The sequence below is a fragment of the Scyliorhinus torazame genome, chromosome 5 (assembly GCF_047496885.1).
Source record: "Scyliorhinus torazame isolate Kashiwa2021f chromosome 5, sScyTor2.1, whole genome shotgun sequence".
NCBI lineage: Eukaryota > Metazoa > Chordata > Chondrichthyes > Carcharhiniformes > Scyliorhinidae > Scyliorhinus > Scyliorhinus torazame.
The window spans coordinates 92073157-92099804 of NC_092711.1; the positions used below are offsets into that span (position 1 = coordinate 92073157).

The 26648-nt window shown below is 47.4% G+C and overlaps 1 protein-coding gene, 1 long non-coding RNA gene and 1 gene segment (V, D, J or C); 2 read left to right on the top strand and 1 right to left on the bottom strand.

The window, feature by feature from the left end:
• LOC140421475 (uncharacterized) overlaps window positions 1–26648 on the top strand; it is an 856937-nt gene that overhangs the window by 718249 nt on the left and 112040 nt on the right. The gene's annotated exons all lie outside the window — the stretch shown is intronic.
• LOC140421476 (Ig heavy chain C region, membrane-bound form-like) lies at window positions 1523–9186 on the top strand. The segment is given in 6 exon segments: window positions 1523–1848; window positions 2048–2359; window positions 3184–3492; window positions 4968–5297; window positions 8895–9022; window positions 9163–9186. Coding segments are annotated over 6 exon segments (1407 nt in total).
• The window catches only part of LOC140421508 (uncharacterized), a 36442-nt gene continuing 18946 nt past the window's right edge, over window positions 9153–26648 (bottom strand). The window contains exons 2-3 of one of the 2 annotated variants that reach the window (XR_011946865.1): window positions 16489–16627; window positions 9153–9220 (exon numbers count right to left, since the gene is read on the bottom strand). This is a non-coding gene — a long non-coding RNA (uncharacterized lncRNA). Of the gene's footprint in view, window positions 9221–16478; window positions 16628–26648 lie in introns of both variants that reach the window. The other variant, XR_011946864.1, reaches the window with a different exon arrangement.

Genomic DNA, 26648 nt, shown 5'->3' on the forward strand with positions numbered 1-26648 from the left:
TGACGTACACAGCTGAGTTAGCTGGATTGTGACGTACCCAGCTCAGTTAGCTGGATTGTGAAGTACACAGCTCTGCTAGCTGGATTGTGACGTACACAGCTCAGTTAGCTGGATTGTGACGTACCCAGCTCAGTTAGCTGGATTGTGAAGTACACAGCTCTGCTAGCTGGATTGTGACGTACACAGCTCAGATAGCTGGATTGTGAAGTACACAGCTCAGTTAGCTGGATTGTGACGTACACAGCTCAGTTAGCTGGATTGTGACGTACACAGCTCAGTTTGCTGGATTGTGACATACACATCTCAGTTAGCTGGATTGTGACGTCCACAGATCAGTTAGCTGGATTGTGACGTACGCAGCTCAGTTAGCTGGATTGTGACGTACACAGCTCAGTGAGCTGGATTGTGACGTACACAGCTCAGTTAGCTGGATTGTGACCTACACAGCTCAGTTAGCTGGATTGTGACGTACACAGCTCAGTTAGCTGGATTGTGACGTACACAGCTCAGATAGCTGGATTGTGAAGTACACAGCTCTGTTAGCTGGATTGTGACGTACACAGCTCAGTTAGCTGGATTGTGATGTACACAGCTCAGTTAGCTGGATTGTGATGTACACAGCTCAGTTAGCTGGATTGTGACGTACACAGCTCAGTTAGCTGGATTGTGACGTACACAGCTCAGTTCGCTGGATTGTGACATACACATCTCAGTTAGCTGGATTGTGACGTCCACAGCTCAGTTAGCTGGATTGTGACGTACACAGCTCAGTTAGCTGGATTGTGACGTACACAGCTCAGTGAGCTGGATTGTGACGTACACGGCTCAGTTAACTGAATTGTGACGTACACAGCTCAGCTAGCTGGATTGTGACGTACACAGCTCAGTTAGCTGGATTGTGACATACACAGCTCAGTTAGCTGGACTGTGACGTACACAGCTCAGTTAGCTGGATTGTGACGTACACAGCTCAGTTAACTGGATTGTGACGTACACACCTCAGTTAGCTGGATTGTGATGTACGCAGCTCAGTTAGCTGGATTGTGACGTATACAATTCAGTTAGCTGGACGGCTGGTTTGTGATGAAGAGCGCTCCCAAAAGCGCGGATTCAATTGTTGTACCGGCTGAGGATATTCATAAAGAGGGTGTGGTGACCCTCAGGTGAAATCACCACCAGTCAGCTCTCAGAAGGAAAGGGCAGTCCCCGGGACTATGGCAACATTTCTATTTTATTTTACATGGTGGCTGAAATAATGGGGGAAACTCTCTGCTCCTCTCCTTCAATCCAATGACAGTTACATCATTCAGGCGGCATCAAATGTTATTTTTTGTATGTGTTAGAAACGGAGAAAGGGATGCGAGTTTCTAATGAGGCGGCAAAGAGATGGTGATTCTCAAATCATAGAACTAATAGACGCTGAAATATGGATGTAACAGTTAATGAGAACATGTTAGGTTAAATGCATCGTCACATTTTGATGTGCTTGGTAATTTATAGATCACAAATAACAGAGTCTAACTTGTTGAATGGGCCATTCTTTCCCAGCAACACCGTCTCCACCCACTCTCTACAGCCTGGTCTCCTCCTGTCAGCAACACAACAATGACGGCTCCGTGACCTACGGCTGTTTGGCGATGGACTACTCCCCAGAAATCACCAGCCTTACCTGGAAGCAAGATGGGCAGCTGATCACCACTGGATTTAAGAAGTACCCGTCAGTGAGAAACAAGAAGGGAACCTACACCTTGAGCAGCCAGTTAACCATCACCGAGTCAGAGGGGGGATGCAGCAAAATCAGCTGTGAGGTTCGACACAGCGGCTCAGACAAGAGCATTGGAATTCCATGTAAGTTTTGTGGAATCTGTGAGAAACAGATGCTTTGATTACTTTATTTACATCTTTGGTGATTACACATTTATGGTTCTCTGCATAGTTCTGATTCCTGCGCGAAATAGTGACCACAGAGAAACTGTTAAAATATAATTCGTCATTTTATTCGTTACAACATCTTCCTCAAGAAATGTCTAACTTGTGTTTCTTGAAGGCCCTCCACCTGTCAACACTCCAAATGTTCTCCTCACCGTGAGTTCCAATGAAGAAATCTCAAGACAGAAATTTGCAACCATGGTCTGTTCAATCAACGATTTCCAGCCAAAGTCAATGACGGTAAAGTGGCTGAAGAATGGACAACCCATGGGTTCAGGATTTGTCACCTCGCCCCCCTGTGAAGTGAACGGGAACTTCTCGGCGAGCAGTCGGCTGACAGTCTCCGCTCGGGAATGGTTCAGCAAAGCCGTCTATACCTGCCAGGTCACTCATCAAGAGGTCACCCAAAGTCGCAACATCACCGCGTCTGGTAAGAGACTCAAACAGAGGAAACAATAAATCATCCTGCACTCTGATGTTAATCCAAATCAGGAATTTACTGAAGTTAGTGCAAAGCACAGAATAACTTCTAATTTACTGCCATGTCGTTTGTGTTTCATTCTGATGTAAGAGCTGCATGAGGGTTGCTTATCATTCACGATTTTATGAATATAGAAATAAATGTATCCGTATAATTTGAAGTCATTTAGTGAGTGAGGTGAATGAATGAAATGAAAATCGCTTCTTGTCACAAGTAGGCTTCAAATGAAGTTACTGTGAAAAGCCCCGAGTCGCCACATTCCGGCGCCTGTTCGGGGAGGCTGGTATGGGAATTGGACCCGCGCTGGTGGCCTGCCTTGGTCTGCTTTAAAAGCCAGCGATTTTGCCCTGTGCTAAACCAGCCCCTGGGGTACTTGATGCCAGCTTTATCCTGAGACAGCTGATTATATTTGAGTCAGTGGGTGTCTCAAACACTTAACTGATAACAGCTCCGGGGGAAAGTGTTGGAAAGTTCATCCAACCTATTTATGGATCAGCCGCCAGTACTTCGTTCCTGAGATCAGGAATGGAATATTTGTATTGGGAATGCTGAAATGCTGATTCGTTAGAATGATATCGAGGCTGATTGTATTTCACAATGAGAATAGTTTTCACAAACCAAACTGGTTTTCCATTGCTTACAGAAGATTAAAGGCGATCTTTAGAGGTTGATGTTTCTAAGTTGATTTATTCCCATGTAGAGTGAAGGCTGAGTACTGCTGCCCTGATTCTGAAGATCAAACTTGGGTTAATTTCCACTTTTTTCATTCGCAGATCCTTCCGGTTGCACTGATGCCTCAGTAACAATACTGCCAGCACCAATAGAACAGGTCTTATTGGAGGCGACTGTAACCTTAACCTGCGTCATTTCGAATGCTCCTTATGGAGTCAACGTGTCCTGGAGTGAAGCGAAGAAGCCACTGAAATCAGAGATTGCCGACCAGCCTGGGGCAGATACTGAAAGCGTGGTCAGCAAATTAAACATCTCGACACAAGCCTGGCTGAGTGGGGCTGTGTTTGACTGTGTGGCGAGCCATCAGGACCTGCCAACTCCTTTAAGAATTTCAATCCACAAAAAAATAGGTGGGTAGAGAGATTGAAGCAATAAGTGAGTCATTGTGTCTATTTCTAGTGTCAGTGCAGCGGTCAGTATTTAGCATTCAGTGTATTTATGGTCCATTCTGATTGGATATCCACTAACTAAATACTCTGCGCGATTAGAGTTTAAGGGGGAAATTGATATGCAGATGAACGAACAATGAATTGAAAGCAGTGATATTGGGTTTAGATGGAGCGAGACCATAGACCACAAGACTTAGGAACAGACATAGGCCATTGGGCCCATCAACACCGGTCCAGCCGGCAGTGAGGTCATGACTGATCTGATGTGATAATCTTCAACTCCTCGTTCCCGACTTATCCCCATATCTCTTGACGCCTTTACTGATTTAATATATTTCTCTCTCAACCTTGAACATATTGAACAACCCAGAATCTACTGCCCCCGGGTTAAATAATTCCACAGCTTCCCTACTCTCTGAGAGAGGAAGTTCCACCTCATCTCTTTGTTAAATGGGAGAACCCTCACTTTGTGATCCTGCGCTCTGGTCCTAGGCGCTCCCACAAGGGAAAAGAACCACTCAGCGTCTATCCTAAGAAGCTCCCTGAAAATCTTTCATGTCTCGATTAAGTCGCCTTCATTCTTCTAAACTCCAATCAGTACAGCCCAGCCTACTTACCCTCTCCCCATAAGAAAATCCCTCCATACTCGCGATCAACCTCGTGATCCTTCTCTGGACTGCCTTCAAAACCAATCTGTCTTCCGTAGATAAGGGCACCGAGACTATTCAAAGTATACCAGGTGTCGACTAACTAGTGCCTTGTATAGTTTTAGCCAGACTTCCCCATGTTTATATTCTATTTCCTTTGAAATAAATGTCAACATTCAATTTGTCTCCATATTACCTGCAGAACTTGCTTTGTGTGGTTTCTGCACGGGGGCCCCCAATTCCCCCGTTACTTCAGCTTTATCCAGTATTTCTCCATCTAAATTTGTTCGGCACTGATTTCGCCTTCACGAGGCCGCGCTGACTCTGTTGATTATATTGTGTATTTCTAAATGCTCAGCGATTGGATCCGTTTCATGGACTCTAACCGTTTCCCACTGACAGATGTTAAGGTCACTGGCCGATAGTTACCTGTTTTTGTCTCCCTCCCTTTTGAATAAGGGTGTTACATTGGCAGTTTCCCAATCCTTTGGGAGTAAGGTGGGATGAGCTTGGTGGTGTGGAGCTTATACACCAGCACAGAACAGGCGGGCCGAATGGCCTGTTTCCCTGCTGTACACTTTCTGAAACTTTCGAATCCAATATCCGTAAATTCTCAGGGAAAAGGCCTGTGTCCACCTCAGCTCCGAGCTATGAAACCGGACAGATCCCAAAGTGGGAAATGGAAACCTTTAAAATCCAACACAAAACACATTTCTCTCACATCGAACCCGCGGTTCCAATGTCTCCGGAATTCCCCATTTTACTGACATTTTTGTACATTTTCTGCAGATCCCAATCCGCGGGAACCGTCCGTCTCTGTCCTCCTGCCCTCGGCTGAAGACGTCTCCGCTCAGAGATTCGTCTCCCTCAGCTGCTTAGTGAGAGGTTTCTCCCCCCGAGAGATCTTCGTCAAGTGGACCGTCAACGACAAGCCGGTGAATCCCGGGAACTACAAGAACACCGAGGTGATGGCGGAGAACGGCAATAGCTCCTTCTTCATGTACAGCCTGTTATCCATTGCAGCGGAGGAGTGGGCCAGCGGCGCTTCTTACTCCTGTGTGGTGGGACATGAAGCCATCCCCTTGAAGATCATCAACAGAACGGTTGATAAATCCAGCGGTAAACCCAGTTTTGTGAACATTTCCCTCGCTCTGATGGACACCGTTAATTCATGTCAATGAGAATCTATCAATTGCATTTCGAACTAAATTAAAAATAATAAAGTTTTTTTTCCTCTAATTGTGATTTAAATGCACAGCCGCTTAATTAATGGAGCTTCGACTTTGCTGATATTAGATCTGTTCAAGGAGACCAAGATTTCTACAGGTCTCAGCCCCAAGTCTGATACAATCAGAGCTCCGAGCTCAGATACACCCTGGGTCAGAGACAGAGTAAAATTCATTCATTGCAGTATTCACAAAATATATTCATTGACTTTCTTCCCGCTGAGGAGAAATCGGACAATTTCCCATTTCAGACAGACAAACACATCACATTTAGATCTCGGTGTTCCTGCTTCTCCCATTGCCCATCCCTTTAAAATTGATGTCATCTTAAAATTGCTGCATCACACCCACTGGGAACTGAATTGAGAATCAAACCGAAACAAGGACCAACAATCGCCCATCACGGAGAGGGGAAAGAGAAATTGTTAATCCATTATATCTCCACCTCTCCTACAAAATCAGGAGGAGGGGCGTTAGTTAATCCACTGTCCCCCCACCTCCCCAACAGAGACAGGAGGAGGGGCATTAGTTAATGCACTCTACTGCCACTTCCTCAAAAGAGAGAGGAAGGGGCATAAATTAATCCACTACAACCACACTTCCCAAACAGAGAGGGGGAGGGGTTATAGTTAATCGACTGCACCCCCACTTCTCCAACAGAGAGTGGGGAATGGACGTTCGCTAATGCCCTGCACCCCAACTCCCTAACAAAGAGGAAGGGACTTAGTGAACCCACTATACCCCTCACTTCCACACCAAAGCATGGGGGCAGTAGTTAATCCAGTGTATCACCACGCCCCAACAAATAGTGGGGGAGGAGCATTAATTAACCCTGTACCCCCACTTTCCCACCAAAGAGCTGGGACATTAGTTAATTCACTGTACAGCCGCTTCCAACAAAGAGAGGGGGAGGGCCTAAATAAATGCACTGTCCGCCCACTTCCCCAACAGAGAGAGGGGGATGGGCATTATAAACCCATTTTACCTCCACTTTCCCGACCAAAAGAGAAGGAATGTGATGAGTGAACTCTCTGTATCTCCACCTCCTCAGCAGGGGGAACCCACAGAGAATTTGTTCAGCTGGCCAGAGAGGGAGAGACTATTAAATCACTATCCACCTACTCCCCAAGCAGGGAATTTGGGAGTGGATGTGTCTCTACACTAAGGATTCAGTTACTGACATTACAAGATGGTTTGTAGCTTACTGGCTGAAGATTTTAAAAGCCCATCATGCTAAATATGTTCTTAAACTATCTATTCACGCAACATATTTTTCTTTAGCACCCTTGTTCCTCTTATCCATATGCGACAACTGATTTCCCAAAATCCAAATCCAGATGGTGATTGAATTCTCCCTGGGTTTTCACTGTTCTCTCCTGAGGCACTTCCTTGTATTTTTGCATTCTGTCAATGATGTCAGCTTGCACCTCACAGAAAACACATTTATAAGCAGAAAGTTCAACATATTCCACATCGGTACCAATAATACCCACAACTGGCAAAGCTACAGGCAGCTGATACAAATACACAGACAGATAAAGACACAAACACTAAACATACATGCACACGTACACACACCCACAACCATATACATGAGCACACATAGACACAAACACACACATAGATGTACACATAGAAACACATGCATACATATACACACAAACAAACAAAAATTTACAAACATGCACATAAACACAAACAAGCACACGTTTATGTACACAAAGACACTCGTGTACACACACACACAAATCCACACACACAAGCCGGCATGCACAAACATGCACATACATCCACATGTCCACACAGACACACAAATATGCAAACACAAACATATAAAACCATACACGCAGACTGACCCAAGAATATGAAACACAACTGTAAGCAATAACATATACATAATAGTAAAAATAAAGTTTATTGTCACAAGAAGGCTTACATTAACACTGCAAGAAGTTACTGTGAAAAAACCCTAGTCGCCACACTCTTGGCGCCTGTTCGGGTACACAGAGGGAAAATTTTGAATGTCCAAATTACCTCACAAGCACATCTTTCGGGACTTGTGGGAAGAAACCGGAGCACCAGACGAAACCCACACGGACACAGGGAGAACGTGCAGACTCCGCACAGACAGTAACCCAAGCCAGGAATCGAACCTGGGACTCTGGCGCTGTGAAGCAACAGTGCTTACCACTGTGCTACCGTGCCGCCCACAATCGCACAATTTCACAATTACAGAAATATTTCCATTAAAACAGAGACAATAATCCACATTAACACACTAATGGGCACATGTAGTTACATATTAACAGATTCGTACACACGCTCATACAAACACACATGAATACACATGGAGGCGTCAATACACAGCAATAGATAGTTATAAACAAACATCAACGCACAAATAGCACTGCTGCCTCACAGCGCCAGAAACCCGGGTTCAATTCCAGCCTCGGGTGATTGTCCGTGTTGAGTTTCCACATTCTCCCGTTTCCGTGTTTCCTCCGCGTGCTCCGGTTTCCTCCCACAGTCCAAAGATGTGCAGGTTAGGGGGATAAGCCATGCTATATCACCCCTTCGCGCCCAAAACGTTAGGTGGTGTTACGAGGTTCTGGGGATAGGGCAGGGCATGCACCGTGCACCTCGGTAGGGTGTTCTTTCGGAGGGTCGGTGCAGACTCAATAGGCCGAATGGCCTCGTTCTCCACTGTAGGGATTATATGATGATGATTCTGTGATGAAATACACGCATTGACACACACACAAACGCATTTATCCAGACACAAACATTAAGACACTGGCATGCATGTTGAACGCAAAAAGACACATTAACACATATATTACTAGACAGGAAAGTATAAACACATATTAACACAGGCAATAATATATAAACATAGATTTCAACACATACACATACAATACATCACTCATATATACACATTGACAGAAGACAAACAAAGTTCACACACAGGCGCTGACACACAAATACACAGACCAATACTCATTGACACGATGAACACACAGTGAACCTATACAGACATCTGGACACACAACAGAGGAGTAAATCAAAACACGGAATTTCGCATCGACACAGACACAAAAGCTAAGGAACAAACAGAAACGGCAGGCAATGGCGGCACGGTGGCAGAGTGGTTAGCGCTGCTGCCTCACGCCACCATGGACCTGGGGTTGATCCCGCTCCTGGGTCCCTGTCCCAGTGGAGTTTTCACATTCTCCCCATGACCCGTGGGTCTCACCCCGACAACCCAAAGATGTGCAGGGTAGGTGGATTGGCCATGCTAAATTGCCCCTTAATTAGAAAAAAAAAAGTTAAAGACATCAATTTCTGAGTGTCATGAACGCAACAGTAGATATGCAATGACAAATATATTAAAGAATGAATTAGCAGCGGGAGAAAATGAAACGAGAATATTAAAAATAAATCGTGGATTAATGAACAATCTGATTATACTTATTCGGCTCTATCTTCGTAGATACCACAGAACACACCTGGACTGAAGACGATGAGGATGATAACGGCAACATCTGGACAACCGCTTCCACATTCATCACCCTGTTCTTCCTGAGCATTTCCTACAGCGCTGCAGTCACTCTGGTGAAGGTGAGAAGATTCAATCCACTCACACTTCAAACTGACAGAAGCCGTTTCAAAAACCTCTAAATGTTTGATTGATTAAAAACTCTAACATCAATGTCCCAGATTATAAACATCTGCTTCATCGTTTTCTCTCTCTTTTACAGATCAAGTGATCGGTTGACGTTCGGACGCTGTAGATTTTCCTCAGCTGTTTATTATGATCTGTGTGTGACACAAATACAATATTTCCTCTTGGTGACTCGAACAGTAAAATTCTCTCAGTTTATTATTCTGCATCTGTAACTGAGACAATCTTGGACAGTATTTCTGTTTCCCAGTTTGAAATGTACGAGATAATTTTGGCTGTAATGTAATTGTAGCTAATAATTTCCCTCAATATCATGTCTAAATAAAGTAACTTATCTCGTTCCTTACTCATAACTTTGGCCTTCCCTTTACATTGAGCTCCTGTTCTCTCTTTCTGGTGTCTGTTACAGTTGTACATACATTTGGCAGCTCAGAGGGCATGTGTTCTGTTCTCACTGTGACCCTCAATCGTTATGTTTCCTTTCGTCAACTTCAAAATAAACTTTTGTGTAATATTTTCTCTGAAATTTTAATAAATATTGAATGAAAAATGAAGAAAATAAGACTTGTCTGAATCCTTTCTCTCAGGCCAATCGGCACCTCTCCATTTCCCCGATTATCCAGTTTTCTCCCCTTTCCCAGACAGATATTTCTCACCAGTCCTGTCTGGGATGTGTCTGAACTCAAGGCCCCTCCGTGAAAGAGCCACTGCGCCACCAAGCGGTCCATCCGGGTAAACACACCTTCACCTTTGCCTTTTTCTGGTTAAACTCCAGCGACAGGATGATTACACAGCTAAAGGATTCCACAGATTCACTGCGCTCTGAGAGAAGAAATGTCGCCTCATGTCTGTCTTAAATTTGAGACCCGTTACTTTGAGATTATGCCCTCTGGTCCTGGACTCTCCCACAAGAGGAAACATCCTCTCAGCATCTACCCTGTCAACCCCCCTGAGAATGCTTATGTCTCAAAAAGGTCACCTCTCATTCGTCTCAACTCCAATGAGTACAGGCCCAAACAACTCAACCTCTTCTAATCAGAAAATCTCTCCATATCCGGGACTAACCTTTAGTTAATTGGATTAGGCCAGTTTTCAGAGGCTAGATTCACAGTATAAAAGTGATCCACCGACAGTGTAGACTTTGTTTGCACTGAGTGCTGAATTTGGTGCATTTGAGTGCTATAGTGAGAGTTTGGTGACTGAGGGAGTTGGGTGAGGAGGGAGTAAGGTGCTCCTTTCATTTTGTTTCCTACATTTCCTCAAAGAGCGAGAAAAGAGCCAGGAGTTTACAGAGAGTGCAACTGACTGGGAGCAGAGTCGGAGGGCGGAGGTCCAGTTGGTCCACAGGGCAGCTATATTCTGTAAGGTAAGAGGGGATGGAGGCTAGGCCAGTTGCATGCTCCTCCTGTAGGATGTGGGTGGTGAGGGATACCACCAGTGTCCCCGCTGACTATACCTGCGGGAAATGCACCCAACTCCAGCTCCTTAGAGACCGTGTTAGGGAACTGGAGCTGGATGAACTTCGGATCATCCGGGAGGCAGAGGGGGTTATAGAGATGAGTTACAGAGAGGTAACCACGCCCAAGGTATAGGACAAGAGTAGCTGGGTTACAGTCAGGGGAAAGAAAACAAACAGTCAGACAGTGCAGGGATCCCTCGTGGCCGTTCCCCTTCAAAACAAGTATACCGTTTTGGATGCTGTTGGGGGGGGATGACCTACCGGGGGAAGGCCCTAGCGGCCAGGTCTCTGGCACTGAGTCTGACTCTGGGGCTCAGAAGGGAAGGGGGGAGAATGGAAAAGCAATAGTAATAGGAGATTCAATGGTGAGGGGAATAGATAGGAGATTCTGTGGTCGCGAGCAAGGCTCCCGGAAGGTATGTTGCCTCCTGGTTGCCAGGGCCAGGGATGTCTCGGATCATGTCTTCAGGATCCTTATGGGGGAGGGGGAGCAGCCAGAAGTCGTGGTGCACATTGGTACCAACGACGTAGGTAGGAAAAGGGGTGTGGAGGTGATAAACAAGTTTAGGGTGTTAGGCTGGAAGTTAAAAGCCAGGACAGACAGAGTTGTCATCTCTGGTTTGTTGCCGGTGCCACGTGATAGCGAGGCTAGGAATAGGGAGAGAGTGCAGTTGAAGACGTGGCTGCAGGAATGGTCTAAGAGGGAGGGCTTCAGGTATTTGGATAATTGGAGCGCATTCTGGGGAAGGTGGGACCTGTACAAGCGGGACGGGTTGCATCTGAACCAGAGGGGCACCAATATCCTGGGAGGGAGGTTTTCTAGTACTCATCGGGAGGGTTTAAACTAATTTGGCAGGGGAATGGGAACCGGATTTGTAGTCCAGCAACTAAGTTAGCCGATATTCAGGACGCCAAAGCGTGTAGTGAGGCAGAGGGGAAGGGAACACTGACAAAGGAGAGTACTTGCAGGCACGGAGATGGGTTGAAGTGTGTATACTTCAACGCAAGAAGCATCAGGAATAAGGTGGGTGAACTTCAGGCATGGATCGGTACTTGGGACTACGATGTGGTGGCCATCATGGAAACCTGGATAGAAGAGGGGCAGAAATGGTTGTTGGAGGTCCCTGGTTCTCGATGTTTCAATAAGATTCGGGAGGGTGGTAAAAGAGGTGGGGGGGGGGGGTGTCATTGTTAATTAGAGATAGTATAACAGCTGCAGAAAGGCAGTTCGAGGAGTATCTACCTACTGAGGTAGTATGGGTTGAAGTCAGAAATAGGAAAGGAGCAGTCACCTTGTTGGGAGTTTTCTATAGGCCCCCCAATAGTAGCAGAGATGTGGAGGAACAGATTGGGAAACGGATTTTGGAAAGGTGCAGAAGTCACAGGGTAATAGTCATGGGTGACTTCAACTTCCCAAACATTGAGTGGAAACTCTTTAGATCAAATAGTTTGGATGGGGTGGTGTTTGTGCAGTGTGTCCAGGAAGCTTTTCTAACACAGTACGTAGATTGTCCGACCAGAGGGGAGGCCATATTGGATTTGGTACTTGGTAATGAACCAGGGCAAGTGGCAGATTTAATAGTGGGGGAGCATTCTGGAGATAGTGACCACAATTCTGTGACTTTCACTGTAGTAATGGAGAGGGATAGGTGCGTGCAACAGGGCAAGGTTTACAATTGGGGGAAGGGTAAATACGATGTTGTCAGACAAGAACTGAAGTGCATAAGTTGGGAACATAGGCTGTCAGGGAAGGACAGAAGTGAAATGTGGAACTTGTTCAAGGAAAAGGTACTCCGTGTCCTTGATATGTATGTCCCTGTCAGGCAGGGAAGAGATGGTCGAGTGAGGAAACCATGGTTGACAAGAGAGGTTGACTGTCTTGTCAAGAGGAAGAAGGAGACTTATGTAAGGCTGAGGAAACAAGGTTCAGACAGGGCGCTGGAGGGATACAAGATAGCCAGGAGGGAACTGAAGAAAGGGATTAGGAGAACTAAGAGAGGGCACGAACAATCTTTGGCGGGTAGGATCAAGGAAAACCCCAAGATATTTTACACATATGTGAGAAATATGAGAATGACTAGAGCGAGGGTAGGTCCGATCAAGGATAGTAGCGGGAGATTGTGTATTGAGTCTGAAGAGATAGGAGAGATCTTGAACGAGTACTTTTTTCAGTATTTACAAATGAGAGGGGCCATATTGTTGGAGAGGACAGTGTGAAACAGACTGGTAAGCTCGAGGAAATACTTGTTGGGAAGGAAGATGTGTTGGGCATTTTGAAAAACTTGAGGATAAACAAGTCCCCCGGGCCTGACGGGATATATCCAAGGATTCTATGGGAAGCAAGAGATTAAATTGCAGAGCCATTGACAATGATCTTTTCGTCCTCACTGTCAACAGGGGTGGTACCAGGGGATTGGAGAGTGCCGAATGCCGTGCCCCTGTTCAAAAACGGGAATAGGGATAACACTGGCAATTACAGGCCAGTTAGTCTTACTTCGGTGGTAGGCAAAGTAATGGAAGGTGTATTGAGGGATAGGATTTCTGAGCATCTGGAAAGACACTGCTTGATTAGGGATAGTCAGCACGGATTTGTGAGGGGTAGGTCTTGCCTTACAAGCCTTATTGAATTATTTGAGGAGATGACCAAGCATGTGGATGAAGTTAAAGCAGTGCATGTAGTGTACATGGATTTTAGTATGGCATTTGATAAGTTTCCTCATGGTAGGCTTATGCAGAAAGTAAGGAGGCATGGGATAGCAGGAAATTTGGTCAGTTGCATAATGAACTGGCTAACCGCTGGAAGTCAGAGAGTGGTGGTGGATGGCAAATATTCAGCCTGGATCCCAGTTGCCAGTGGCATACCGCAGGGATCAGTTCTGGGTCCTCTGCTGTTTGTGATTTTCATTAATGACTTGGATGAGGGAGTTGAAGGGTGGGTCAGTAAATTTGCAGACGATATGAAGATTGGTGGAGTTGTGTATCATGAGGAGGGCTGTTGTCGGCTGCAAATTGACATAGATAGGATGCAGAGCTGGGCTGAGAAGTGGCAGATGTAGTTTAACCCTGAAAAGTGTGAGGTTGCCCATTTTGGAAGGACAAATATGAATGCGGAATACAGGGTTAACGGTAGGGTTCTTGGCAATGTAGGGGAGCAAAGATCTTGGGGTCTATGTTCATACATCTTTGAAAGTTGCCACTCAAGTGGATAGAGCTGTGAAGAAGGCCTATGGTGTGCTCGCGTTCATTAACAGAGGGATTGAATTTAAGAGCCGTGCGGTGATGATGCAGCTGTACAAAACGTTGGTAAGGCCAAATTTGGAGTACTGTGTACAGTTCTGGTCACCTCATTTTAGGAAGGATGTGGAAGCTTTGGAAAAGGTGCAAAGGAGATTTACCAGGATGTTGCCTGGAATGGAGAGTATGTCATACGAGGAAAGGTTGAGGGTGCTAGGCCTTTACTCATTAGAACGGAGAAGGATGAGGGGTGACTTGATAGAGGTTTATAAGATGGTCAGGGGAATAGATAGAGTAGTCAGTCAGAGACCATTTCCCCGGGTGGAACAAACCATTACAAGGGGACATAAATTTAAGGTGAATGGTGGAAGACATAGGGGGGATGTCAGAGGTAGGTTCTTTACCCAGAGAGTAGTGAGGGCATGGAATGCACTGCCTGTGGAAGTAGTTGAGTCAGAAACATTAGGAACCTTCAAGCGGCTATTGGACAGGTACATGGATCATGGTAGAATGATACAGTGTAGATTAATTTGTTCTTAAGGGCAGCACGGAAGCATTGTGGATAGCACAATAGCTTCTCAGCTCCAGGGTCCCAGGTTCGATTACGGCTTGGGTCACTGTCTGTGCGGAGTCTGCACCGCCTCCCCGTGTGTGCGTGGGTTTCCTCCGGGTGCTCCGGTTTCCTCCCACAGTCCAAAGATGTGCAGGTTAGGTGGATTGGCCATGATAAATTGCCCTTAGTGTCCAAAATTGCCCTTAGTGTTGGGTGGGTTACTGGGTTATGGCGATAGGGTGGAGGTGTTGACCTTGGGTAGGGTGCTCTTTCCAAGAGCCGGTGCAGACACGATGGGCCGAGTGGCCTCCGTCTGCACTGTAAATTCTATGATAATCTATGATTAATCTAGGACAAAGGTTCGGCACAATATCATGGGCCGAAGGGCCTGTTCTGTGCTGTATTTTTCTATGTTCTATGTTCTAACCTAGTGAACCTTCTCTTGACTGTCTCCAATGCCCGCATATCTTTCCTCAGGAAAGGGGACTAATGTTGTTCACAGTATTCCAAGTGTGGTCTAACTATTGCCTTGTATAATTTCAGCTGGACTTCTCTATTTTTATGCTGCATTCCCTTTGAAATAAAGGCCAACCTTCCATTTACCTTCCCAATGACCTGCTGAACCTGCACGCTAGCTTTTGTGATTTATGCCCGAGGACCCCCAGGCCCCTCTGTGCTGCAGTTTTCTGTAGTCTTTCTCACTTTGAATAATATTCAACTCCTTTATTCTTCCCATCAAAGTGCATACATTTTCGGTTTCCTACATTATATTCCATTTCTCAAGTTTTTGCCCACTCAACTAACCTGTTTATAGCCGTGTGTAGACTTCCCACCTATTTTTGTGTCATCCACAAAGTTTGCAAAAGTGCATTCGCTTCCCTCGTCCAAGTCATTAATATATATGGTAAATAACTGTGGCCCCAGTATGGATCCCAGCGGCACTCCGCTAGTTACGTTGCCATTCTGAAAATGCCCCCTTATCCCAATTTCCTGTCTTTTATAATAGTAATAATTATTGTCACAAGTAGGCTTCCATTAACATTGCAATGAAGTTACTGTGAAAACCCCCTGGTCGCCACACACCAACGCCTGTTCGGGTACACTGAGGGAGAATTCAGAATGTCCAATTCACCTAACAACCACGTCTTCGGGACTTGTGGGAGGAAACCAGAGCACCTGGAGGAAACCCACGGAGACACGGGGAGAATGTGCATTATCATGGTCAGTTTCCCAACACTATGAGCTCTTATCTTATTATGTAGCCGGTTGTGTGGTACCTTATCAAACACTTTTTGGAAATCCAAGTGTATTAGATCTACTGGCTCCTCGTCATCTATCCTGCTTGTTACCACCTCAAAAATTTCTAAAAATGTTTCAAACATGATTTCCCCTTCATGAAGCCATGCTGACTCTGTTTGATGATATTATGCTTTTCAAAATATTCTGCTATTACATCCTTTATAATGGGCTCTTAACATTTTCCCGATGACAGATGTTAAGTTTATTGGCCTATCGTTATTGTTTTTTGTCTCCCTCCTTTATTAAATAACGATGTTGCATTAGCAGTTTTCCAATCCTTCGGGACTTGTCAAGAATTTGACCAGGGCATCCACTATCTCTGCAGCTACTTCCTTTACTATCCTGGGATGCAACCCGTCAGGCCAGGAACATAGCAGACTTTTGCTCCATTCGTTTCCAGAATACTTTTTCTCCGGTCTAGTTATTGTGTTTATTGCCTTCCCCTTTTGCCTTTGATTATTTAGTATTTGTGGAATGCTATTACTGTCTCCTACCGTGAAGACTGACTCACAGTATTTATTTAACTCCTCTGCCATTTCCTGACACCCCATTATTCTTTCCGCAGTCTCATTCTCTCAGGAACCGACGTCCACTTCAGTGCCTCTCTTCATTTTTAAGAATTTAAGGAAACTCTTGCAGTCCATTTCTATATTACTTCCTAGTTTATCCTCATGGTATATGTCCTCCCTGTTTTTGCTCATCTATTGTTTTTTTTCTGAAAACTTTCCCAAACCTCTGGGAATATATTTGCCAAGATACGTTTTAACTTTGAGTTTAAGACTATATTTAACTTGGCAGAGCTGCCTCACAGACTAGTTAAGCAACAACCTGACATAGTCATACTCACAGAATCATACCTTACAGACAATGTCCCAGACAGCACTGTTACCATTCCTGGGTATGTCCTGTTTCACCGGTAGGACAGATCCAGCAGAGACAGCGGCACAGTGGTATACATTCAGGAAGGAGATGCCCTGGGGGTCTTCAACATGGACTCTGTTGAGAACATGAAGACAACATGAAGTCCCACGGCTTCAGGTTAAATATGGGCAATGTACCGGCCACCATCCGCTGATTACAATGTACCGGCCACCATCCGCTGATGAATGATGTACGCCTCCATGTTGAACACCACTTTGAGGAAGCACTGAGGGTGGCAAGGGAGCAGATTATGCTCTGGGAGGGGTACTTCAATGTCCATCACTAAGAGTGTCCTGGTAGTACCACCACAGACCGAGCTGGCCGGGCCCTAAAGGACATAGCCGCTAGACTGGGACTGCAGCAGGCGGTGAGGGGACCAACAAGAGGGAAGAGCATACTTGACCTCATCCTCACCAATCTGCCTGCTGAAGATGCATCTGTCCACGACAGTATCAGTAGAAGTGACCACCGCACAGTCCTTGTGGAGACAAAGTCCCGTCTTCAGATTGAGGATATTATCTCCATCGTGTTGTGTGGCATTACCACTGTGCTAAATGGGATAGACTTCGAACAGATCTTGAAACTCAAAACTGGGCGTCTATGAGGCTATGTGGGCCATCAGCAGCAGCAGAATTGTATTCAACCACAACCTGCCACCCTCATGGCCACCACTCTACCATTACCACCAAGCCAGGGGATCAACACTGGTTCTATGAAGAGTGCAGGAGAACATGCCAGGAACAACATTAGACATACCAAAAAATGAGGTGTCAATCTGGTGAAGCTACAACACAGGACTTCTTGTGTGCCAAACAGCATAAGCAGCAAGTAATAGACAGAGCTAAACGGTTCCATAACGAACACATCAGATCCAAACTCTGCAGTTCTGCCACATCCAGTCACGTATGGTTGTGGACAATTAAACAATTCACTGGAGGAGGAGGCTCCACAAATACCCCCATCCTCAATGATGGAGGAGCGAAGCACATACGTGCAAAAGGCAAGGCTGAGGCATTTGCAACAATCATCAGCCAGAAGTACCGAGTGGATGATCCATCTCGGTCTCCTTCGGAGGGCCCCAGCATCACAGATGTCAGTCTTCAGCCGATAAATTCACTCCACGTGATATGAAGAAACGGCTGAAGGCACTGGATACTGAAAAGGCTATGGGCTCTGACAATATAGGGACAATAGTACTGATGACTTGTGCTCCTGAACTTGCCGCACCCCTAGCCAAGCTGTCCCAGCACAGCTAGAACACTAGCATCTACACTGTCGAAAATTGCCCAGGTGTGTCCTGTATACAACATGACAAATGCAATCCAGCCAATTATCACACTGTCAATCTACTCTCCATGATCAGCAAAGCGATGGAAGGAGTCATCAGTAGTGCGATCAAGTGGCACTTACTCAGCAATACCCTTCTCTTGGATGCTCAGTTTGGGTTCCGCCAGGGTCAATCTGCTCCTAACCTCATTACAACCTTGGTTCAAACATGGACACAAGAGCTGAATGTGAGAGGTGAGAATGACTGCCCTTGACATCAAGGCAGCATTTGATAGAGTATGGCATCAAGGAGCCCTCGGTAAACTGGAGTCAATGGGAATCAGGGGGGAAACTCTCCACTTACTGGAGTCATATCTGGCACAAAGGAAAATGGTTGTGGTGTTTGGAGGTCAATCATCTCAGCTACAGGACATCACTGCAGGAGTTCCTCAGGGTAGTGTCCTAGGCCCAATCATCTTCGAACCCAGGTCCACAGGTCATTATCCTGGGTATCTGGATCATTAGTCCAGCGACAAGACCACTACGCCACCATCTCCCCTATACACCGCCTCCGAAACTGGGATAACTGAGTGTATCGCTTCTCACACATGAAGCAAATGAATGGTCTCTCCCCAGTGTGAACCCACTGGTGATTCAGCAGGATGGATGACTGAGTGAATCTCTTCCCACACACAGAGCAGTGAATGGTCTCTTCCCGGTGTAATCTGGTGTTTCAGCAGGCTGAATGATTGAGTGAATCCCTTCCCAGACACGGAGCAGGTGAATGGTCTCTCCCCGGTGTGAATTTGGTGGTGTTTCAGTAGGCTGAATGAGTGAATCACTTCCCGCACACGGAGCAGGTGAATAGCCTCTCCCCACTGTGAATTCGCCGGTGAGTCAGCAAAAGCTTGTTACTTTTAAAGCTCTTTTCCCAGCTGGAGCATTTAAACGGCCTCAAGTCAGAGTGAAGAAGTCAGTTTGAAGTGAGGTCAGTTAGTTGACAATCCCTTCTCACAAATAGAGCAGATGAACAGTTTCTCGCCGGTGTGAGTTCTCTGGTGTTTATGTAAGTTGGATAGCTGAGTGAATCCTTGACCACATGCTGAGCAGATGAATGGCCTCCCCCGGTGTGACTCCATTGATGAGTTTCCAGCACAGACAGGGATCTGAATCTCTTCCCACAATACCCACATTTCCATGGTTTCTCCATGGTGCCAGTGTCCTTGTGTCTGTCCAGATTGGCTTCAAGAAGACCACCATCATACACCGGTGCCAAAGAAGAACCAGGCAGCGTGCCTCAATGACTACCAACCGGTGGCCCTGACTTCAGTCATAATGAAGTACTTCGATAGGTTGGTCATGAAGCGCATCACCTCCATACTCACAGAACGCCTTGATCCACTGCATACCGTCACAACCGGTCCACAGCAGATTCCATTTCTCTGGCCCTACACTCATCCCTCGAGCATCTCGACAGCAAGGACTCCGACATTAGTCTCCTATTTATTGACTACATATCCGCCTTCAACACCATAATCCCAGCCAAGCTCATATCAAAGCTCCAAAACCAACAGTCTATCCCTCAATGCCAGCAAAACTAAAGAGCTGGTCATTGGCTGCAGGAAGCAAAGTACTGTACACACACCCCTGTCAGCATCAACGGGGCCGAGGTGGAGATGGTTAGCAGTTTCAAATTCCTATGGGTGCACATCTCAAAAAATCTGTTCTGGTCCACCCATGTTGACGCTACCACCAAGAAAGCACAACAGCGCCTAAACTTCCTCAGGAAACTAAGGAAATTCAGCATGTCCACATTTAGTCTTGCAAACCTTTGCAGATGCACCATAGAAAGCATCCTATCTGGCTGCATCACAGCCTGGTATGGCAACTGCTCGGCCCAAGATCGCAAGAAACTTCAGAGAGTCGTGAACATAGCTCAGTCCATCACACAAACCTGCCTCCCATCCATTGATTCCATCTACACCTCTCATGGCCTTGGGAAAGTGGGCAGTATAATCAAAGACCCCTCCCACCCGGCTTACTCACTCTTCCAACTTCTTCCATCGGGCAGGAGATACAGAAGGCTGAGAACACGCACGGAGAGACTCAAAAACAGCTCCTTCCCGCTGTTTTTAAAAATTAAACATTTTATTGAGGTATTTTTTGGTGTTGTAACAACAAAATAAACAATGTACATGAAACTATATACATAGTGCAAAAGCCGTCACCCGCCCTTACAGGTCCCACCTTTAATAACCCCCTACTTTAAGCTAAACTAACTGTCACCCTTCTGCTGATGATCAATTTTCCACGAAGAAGCCGACGAACGGTTGCCACTTCCGGGCGAACTTGATTTTCTCCAAACAGAGGAAGCTAGCCATGTCCGCTAGCCAGGTCTCTGACTTCGGGGGCTTTGAGTCCCTCCAAGCTAATAATATCCGTCTCCGGGCAACCAGGGTAGCAAAGGCCAGAACGTCTGCCTCTTTCTCCTCCTGGATTCCTGGGTCTTCTGACATTCCGAAAATCGCCACCTCTGGACTCAATGCCACCCTCGTTTTAAACACCGTGGATATGACATCTGCAAACCCCTGCCAAAATACCCTAAGCTTCAGACATGTCCAGAACATGTGGACATGGTTCGCTGGTCCTCCCGCACATTTTGCACACCTGTCTCCCACCCCAAAAAATCTGCTCATCCGGGCCACTGTCATGTGAGCCCGACTGAACGAACTTGAATTGTATCAGGCTGAGCCTGGCACATGATGTGGACGCATTGATTCTACTCAACGTGTCTGCCCATAGACCATCCTCTATCTTTCCTCCCAGCTCCTTCTCCCACTTGCACTTCAGCTCCTTGGTCTGCATCTCCTCTGACCCCATAAGTTCCTTGTAAATGTCAGAGACGCTCCCTTCACCTACCCATCCTCTGGAACCTATCCTGTCCTGAATTCCCCTTAGCGGTAGGAGCAGGAAGGTTGACACCTCTTTACGTAGGAAGTCCCGCACCTGCAGATACCTGAATTCGTATCCCCTCGCCAACCCAAACTTCTCCTCCAGTGCCCTCGTACTCGGAAAGCTCCCCTCTATAAACATATCCCCCATCCTCTCAATCCCTGCTCTCCACCATATCCGAAACCCCCCATCCATACATCCCGGGGCAAACAGGTGATTATTACAGATTGGGGACCAGACCGATGCTCCCTCTGCTCCCACATGTCTCCTCTATTGCCACCAGACTCTCAGGGCCGCCACCACCACGGGGCTAGTGGAGTATCGTGCCGGCGGGAATGACAGAGGCGGAGTTACCAATGCCCCCAGACTGGTGCCCTTGCATGAAGCCATCTCCATTCGCTCCCATGCTGATCCCTCCCCACCACCCACTTCCTGAGCATGGCTATATTCGCCACCCAGTAATAGTTACTAAAATTTGACAGCGCCAGCCCGCCCTCTCCCCGGCTCTGCTCAAGCATTACCTTCCTTACTCGTGGGCTCTTGCCCGCCCAAACAAAGCCAGTGATCACTTTGTTGAGCCATTTAAAAAAGGACCGCGGAATAAAGATGGGGAGGCATTGAAACACGAACACGAATCTTGGGAGGACTGTCATCTTCACCATCTGCACCCTCCCAGCCAGTGACAACGGAAGTGCATCCCACCTTCGGAAATCATCCTTCATTTGGTCTACTCGCCGGGCCAAATTTAATTTATGCAGCCGGTCCCATTCCCGCGCCACTTCAATGGTTAGGGACCTAAAGCTTCCCCCTATCAATCTAAACTGCGGCTCCCCCAATCGCCTCTCCTGACCTCTCGTCTGGGCCACAAACATCCCACTTTTCCCCATATCTAGCTTATACCCCGAAAACTGGCCAAATTCCCCATGAATCCTCATAATTTCTTCCATCCCCTCTATTGGGTCCGATACATACAGAAGCAGAGCATCTGCATAGAGCGCGACTCTGTGCTCCAACCCCCCCCCCCCCCCCGGACCAGCCCCTTGAGGCTCTCAGAGCAATCGCCAGCGCAAACAACAGTGGGGAAAGGGGACATCTCTGTCTCGTCCCTCTGTGCAGTCTAAAATAGTCCGATGTTGTCCTATTCATCGGTCCACTTGCCACAGGAGCCTTATACAGCAACCTGACCCAGTCAATAAAACCCTGCCCAAATCCGAACCATCCCAGTACCTCCCACAGATAATCCCATTCTACATGATCAAAGGCCTTTTCTGCATCCATTGCGATCACTACCTCCAACTCCCTACCTTCCGGGGGAATCATGATCACGTTTAACAACCTTCTTACATTGGCCACCAACTGCCTACCCTTAACAAACCTCGTCTGGTCCTCCCCAATAACATCAGGAACTCAATCCTCAATCCTGGAGGACAAAACTTTGGCCAGCAATTTGGCATCCACATTCAACAGGGAGATCGGCCTGTAGGATCCACACAGCTCCGGGTTCTTGTCCCGCTTAAGGATCAGCGAAATCGTGGCCTGTGACAACGTCGGGGGCAGCACCCCTCTTTCCTTTGTCTCATTGAACATCCTCAACAACACCGGCCCCAATATCCCAGAGAATCTTTTATAAACCTCCACTGGGTACCCGTCTGGCCCCAGGGCTTTACCCGACTGCATGGCCTTCAGACCCTCCGCTATCTTTTCCAACCCAATCGGGGCCCCCAGCCTTTCTACCAGCTCCCCGTGCACCTTTGGGAAATGCAGTCCCTCCAAGAAGTGCCTCATCCCCTCCGTCCCAGCTGGGGGTTCCGATCTATACAGCCTACTGTAGAAATCCCTGAACGCCTTATTCACCCCTGCTGAATCTCCAAACAGGTTCCCATCTCCGTCATTTACTTTCCCTATCTCCCTGGCTGCCTCCCTCTTTCTAAGCTGCTGTGCAAGCATTCTGCTGGCCTTCTCTCCATACTCATAGATCGCCCCCCTCGCCTTTCTCAGCTGCTCCACCTTGTGGTTAACAAGCTGAACTCCGATGTAGCCTCCGCCATTCCCTTAAAAGCCCTGCCTCTGGGGTCTCCGCATACCTCCTATTGATCTGTAGTATCTCCTTTACCAGTCGGCCCGTCTCTGCTCTGTCCACCTTCTCCCTCTGGGCCCGTAACGAGATCAGCTCCCCTCTGACCATTCATTGCATCCTAGACCATTGCTGCTTAAATTTTCCCCGTGTCATTGACCTGCAGGTAATTCTGAATACATTTCCTCAGCCGCTCACACACCCCTTCGTCGGCCAAAATTCCCACATATAACCTCCAGTGTGGGCACTGGTTACTGTCTTTACTAACCTGCAGGTCAACCCAGTGTGGAGCATGGTCTGAGATTGTGATCACCGAGTACCCTGTGTCCACCGCCCCTGTCAATAAAGACCTACTCACCTACTCAAAAACAAAGAAGTCAATCCGGGAGTACACTCTGTGCACGCGTGAGTAGAAGGAGAACTCCTTCACCCTCGGCTGCCCAAAATTTCCATGGATCCCCCCCCCCCTCCATCTGCTCCATGAACCCTTTAGTTCCTTTGCCATTGCTGGCACCCTGCCCGTTTTCGAGCTTGACTGGTCCAAGCCAGGGTCAATAACTATGTCGAAATCCCCTCCCATGACCAACTTTGCGAGTCCAGGTCCGGTATCTTCCCCAGCGGCCTCTTTATAAACTTCACATCATCCCAATTTGGCACGTACATATTTACTAATACCACCGGCACCCCCTCCAGTTTCCCACAGACCATAATGTACCGACCTCCCACATCTGAGACTATTCTACCCGCCTCAAACACCAACCGCTTATTGATCAGGATCGCAACCCCTCCAGTCTCTGAGTCTAGTCCCGAGTGGAAGGCCTGGTTGACCCAGCCTTTCCTCAATCAAATCTGATCAGTTACTCTAAGGTGCATCTCCCGCAACATTACCACATCCACCTTCAGTCCCCTAAGATGTGCGACACACATGCCCTCTTGACCGACCCACATAACCCTCGAACAGTCCAGGTGATCAGCCTAGTTGGGGGGCTCATTGCCTCCCCCTTTCACCGATCAGCCATCCCCTTTTTTGGGCCCACCTGCAGCCCATGCTCCACGCCTCCACCAGCCCACCCCCAGACAGCCTCCATCCCCAACCTCCTCTCTGTCCCTTAGCCCAAATCCCTCCTTCGTCAGCAGAACATTCACCCCCTCCCTCCCCCAAGTAACCACACTCTGTAACCCAAATTCTTTAATAAACCGAACATATGCACACCCACCACTGCGCTTTCGTGAGCAAACCCGCCCAGCTCGCTTGGTGGCCCCATCCCTGGCGCTGGATAGTCTCCCACCTATTGTTCCCTCCCCACGCTCCCCTTGCTCATACAAACAAACTCCAATGTCATACAATCCCCACACAATTGCCTGACAGAAAACACCAAAATCTAAACAAGCATACCTCCATCCCCAACAGTGCAAATGAAAACCTTAACTCACTCAGCTCTACCGCTGGTCCCAAATCAATGCAAAATGCATTACAAACAGCTTCCATAAAACGAGAAACAAGAAACTTTTTTTTAAAAGAAGAACAGAAAAGCCAAAAAAAAACATGAACATTGTAGCAAAGTTCAAAAGTTCTCAGTCCGCCACCAGTCCTTTCCTTTTCGCGAAGTCCAGCGCGTCCTCGGGCCACTCAAAATAAAAGTGCTGCTCCTCATGCGTGACCCGAAGTCGGACCGGATACAACAGTTTGAATTTCACCTTTTTCTTAAAAAGGATCGACCTGATCTGGTTGAAGCCTGCTCTTCTCCTGGCCACCTCCACACTCAGGTCCTGATAGATCCGCAGGGTACTGTTGTCCCACTTACAGCTCCGTGTCTGCTTGGCCCACTGTAGAATGCGCTCCTTATCCAAGCACCTGTGGTATCTCACCACCATTGCCCTCTGGGGGTCTCCCATTCATGACTTCCTCGCGAGCGCTCTGTGAGCCCTGTCCATCTGAAAATGAAAATTGCTTATTGCCACAAGTAGGCTTCAAATGAAGTTACTGTGAAAAGCCACTCGTCGCCACATTCCAGTGCCTGTTCGGGGAGGCTGGTATGGGAATTGAACCGTGCTGCTGGCCTGCCTTGGTCTGCTGTAAAAGCCAGCGATTTAGCCCAGTGTGCTAAACCTCCAAGGGTCGGGGGAATGTCCTATCCCCCAGCAGCTTCTCAAACATGTCCGCGATGTATGCCCCAGCGTCCGCGATGTATGCCCCAGCAACCACTCCTTCAGACCCCTCCGGGAGCCCAACGATTCTCAATTTCTGCCGGCGAGACCTATTCTCTTGGTCCTCCACCTTCTCCAGGGGCTGCTTCTGCTGGTCTCTCAGCATCCCCACCTCCAACTCCACCGCAGTTTGATGTTCCTCCTGTTCAGCCAGTGCCTTCTCTACCTTCTGGATCGCCCAATTTTGGGCGTCCAATCTAAGCTCCAGCCGCTCAATTGACTCTTTTATCGGGTCCAAGCAGTCCATTTTCCGCTTAGCAAAGCCTTCCTGAATAACTTGCATCAGCTGCTCCAGAGACTGCTGTGTCGACAAACCAGAGGTCCGGTCCTCCGCCATGCTGTCTCCTGCTGCAGCTTCAGCCCAAGCCTTCTCTGTCTTTCTGTTTCTGCCTTGATGAGCACGTCTAGTCCTTCTCTCCATTCACCACTGTGGGAATTCAGTACACAATTGCCTCTGTCATCAGTTTTACAATTCAAGTCCGGTAGAAAATTGGGGGTAAAGGTCCAAAATGCTGACTCGAGTGGGAGCCAGCAAATGTGTGACTTACTTCTTCATAGCCGCCCCCAGAAGTCCTCTTCTTCCCGCTGTTACCAGACTCCTAAACAACCCTCTTATGGACTGACCTCATTGACACTACACCTCTGTATGCTTCATCCGATGCCGGTGCTTACGCAGTTGCATTGTGTACCTTGTGTTGCCCTATTATGTATTTTCTTTTATTCCCTTTTCTTTTCAAGTACTCAATGATCTGTTGAGCTGCTCGCAGAAAAATACTTTTCATTGTATCTCGGTACACGTGACAATAAACAAACCCAATCCAATCCAACCCAATGATCAGTTGAATCCTCGTCCACACACAGAACACGTGTACAGTCTTTCCTTGCTGTCAATGGTGTGATGTTCTTTCAGGCTGTGAAACTGGTTAAATCTCCTTCCACAGTTAGTTCACTGGAACTTTCTCGCTCGGGCATGTGCTGTGTGTGTGTCGGTGCTTTTCCAGTCACACTGATATTTGAAATCTTTGCCCACAGACAGAACAAACACATTGAAAGTTTGTGCTTTTTAGGTCGTAATGAATTGAGTGACACCGTCAGATCTCAATATGATGATTGGTTCGAGTTGCCCAGCTTCAATGGGCACTAGGACCCGGCTGGGAACAGAAACCTTCAGGGCCCGCCCAGGGCCTTCAGGGTCCTGTTGCATCAACAAGACGCCAGCGCATGCGCTCTGTTTCCCCAAGATGGCGGCTGTGAACCAGGGCCTGGTCCCGGGAGAGAGCAGACCGGCGGTGATGTGACCTGAGGATCACCACACCTCAGGCAAGCGGCCAGGTTGGGAAGGCGGTGCCTTCAGGAATAACTGGGAAGGTGATGTTTGGTCAGTTGCTGCAGTCTGTGTGGTGAAGGTGCTGTCACAGTGGTGTGAGGTGAGGAAGTACAGGATTATCACCCAGCAATGATCAATTAAGGGGAATGTAAATCCAGCTCAGGCTGCTTTCAGATTGGAAAGGGAGCTAAGGTGTGTCCTTGGAGCTGGTGAATGTTGGGGCTTTGGCACTTTCTCTATAGACTGAGGGCTGAGCGGTAACAGGCCTG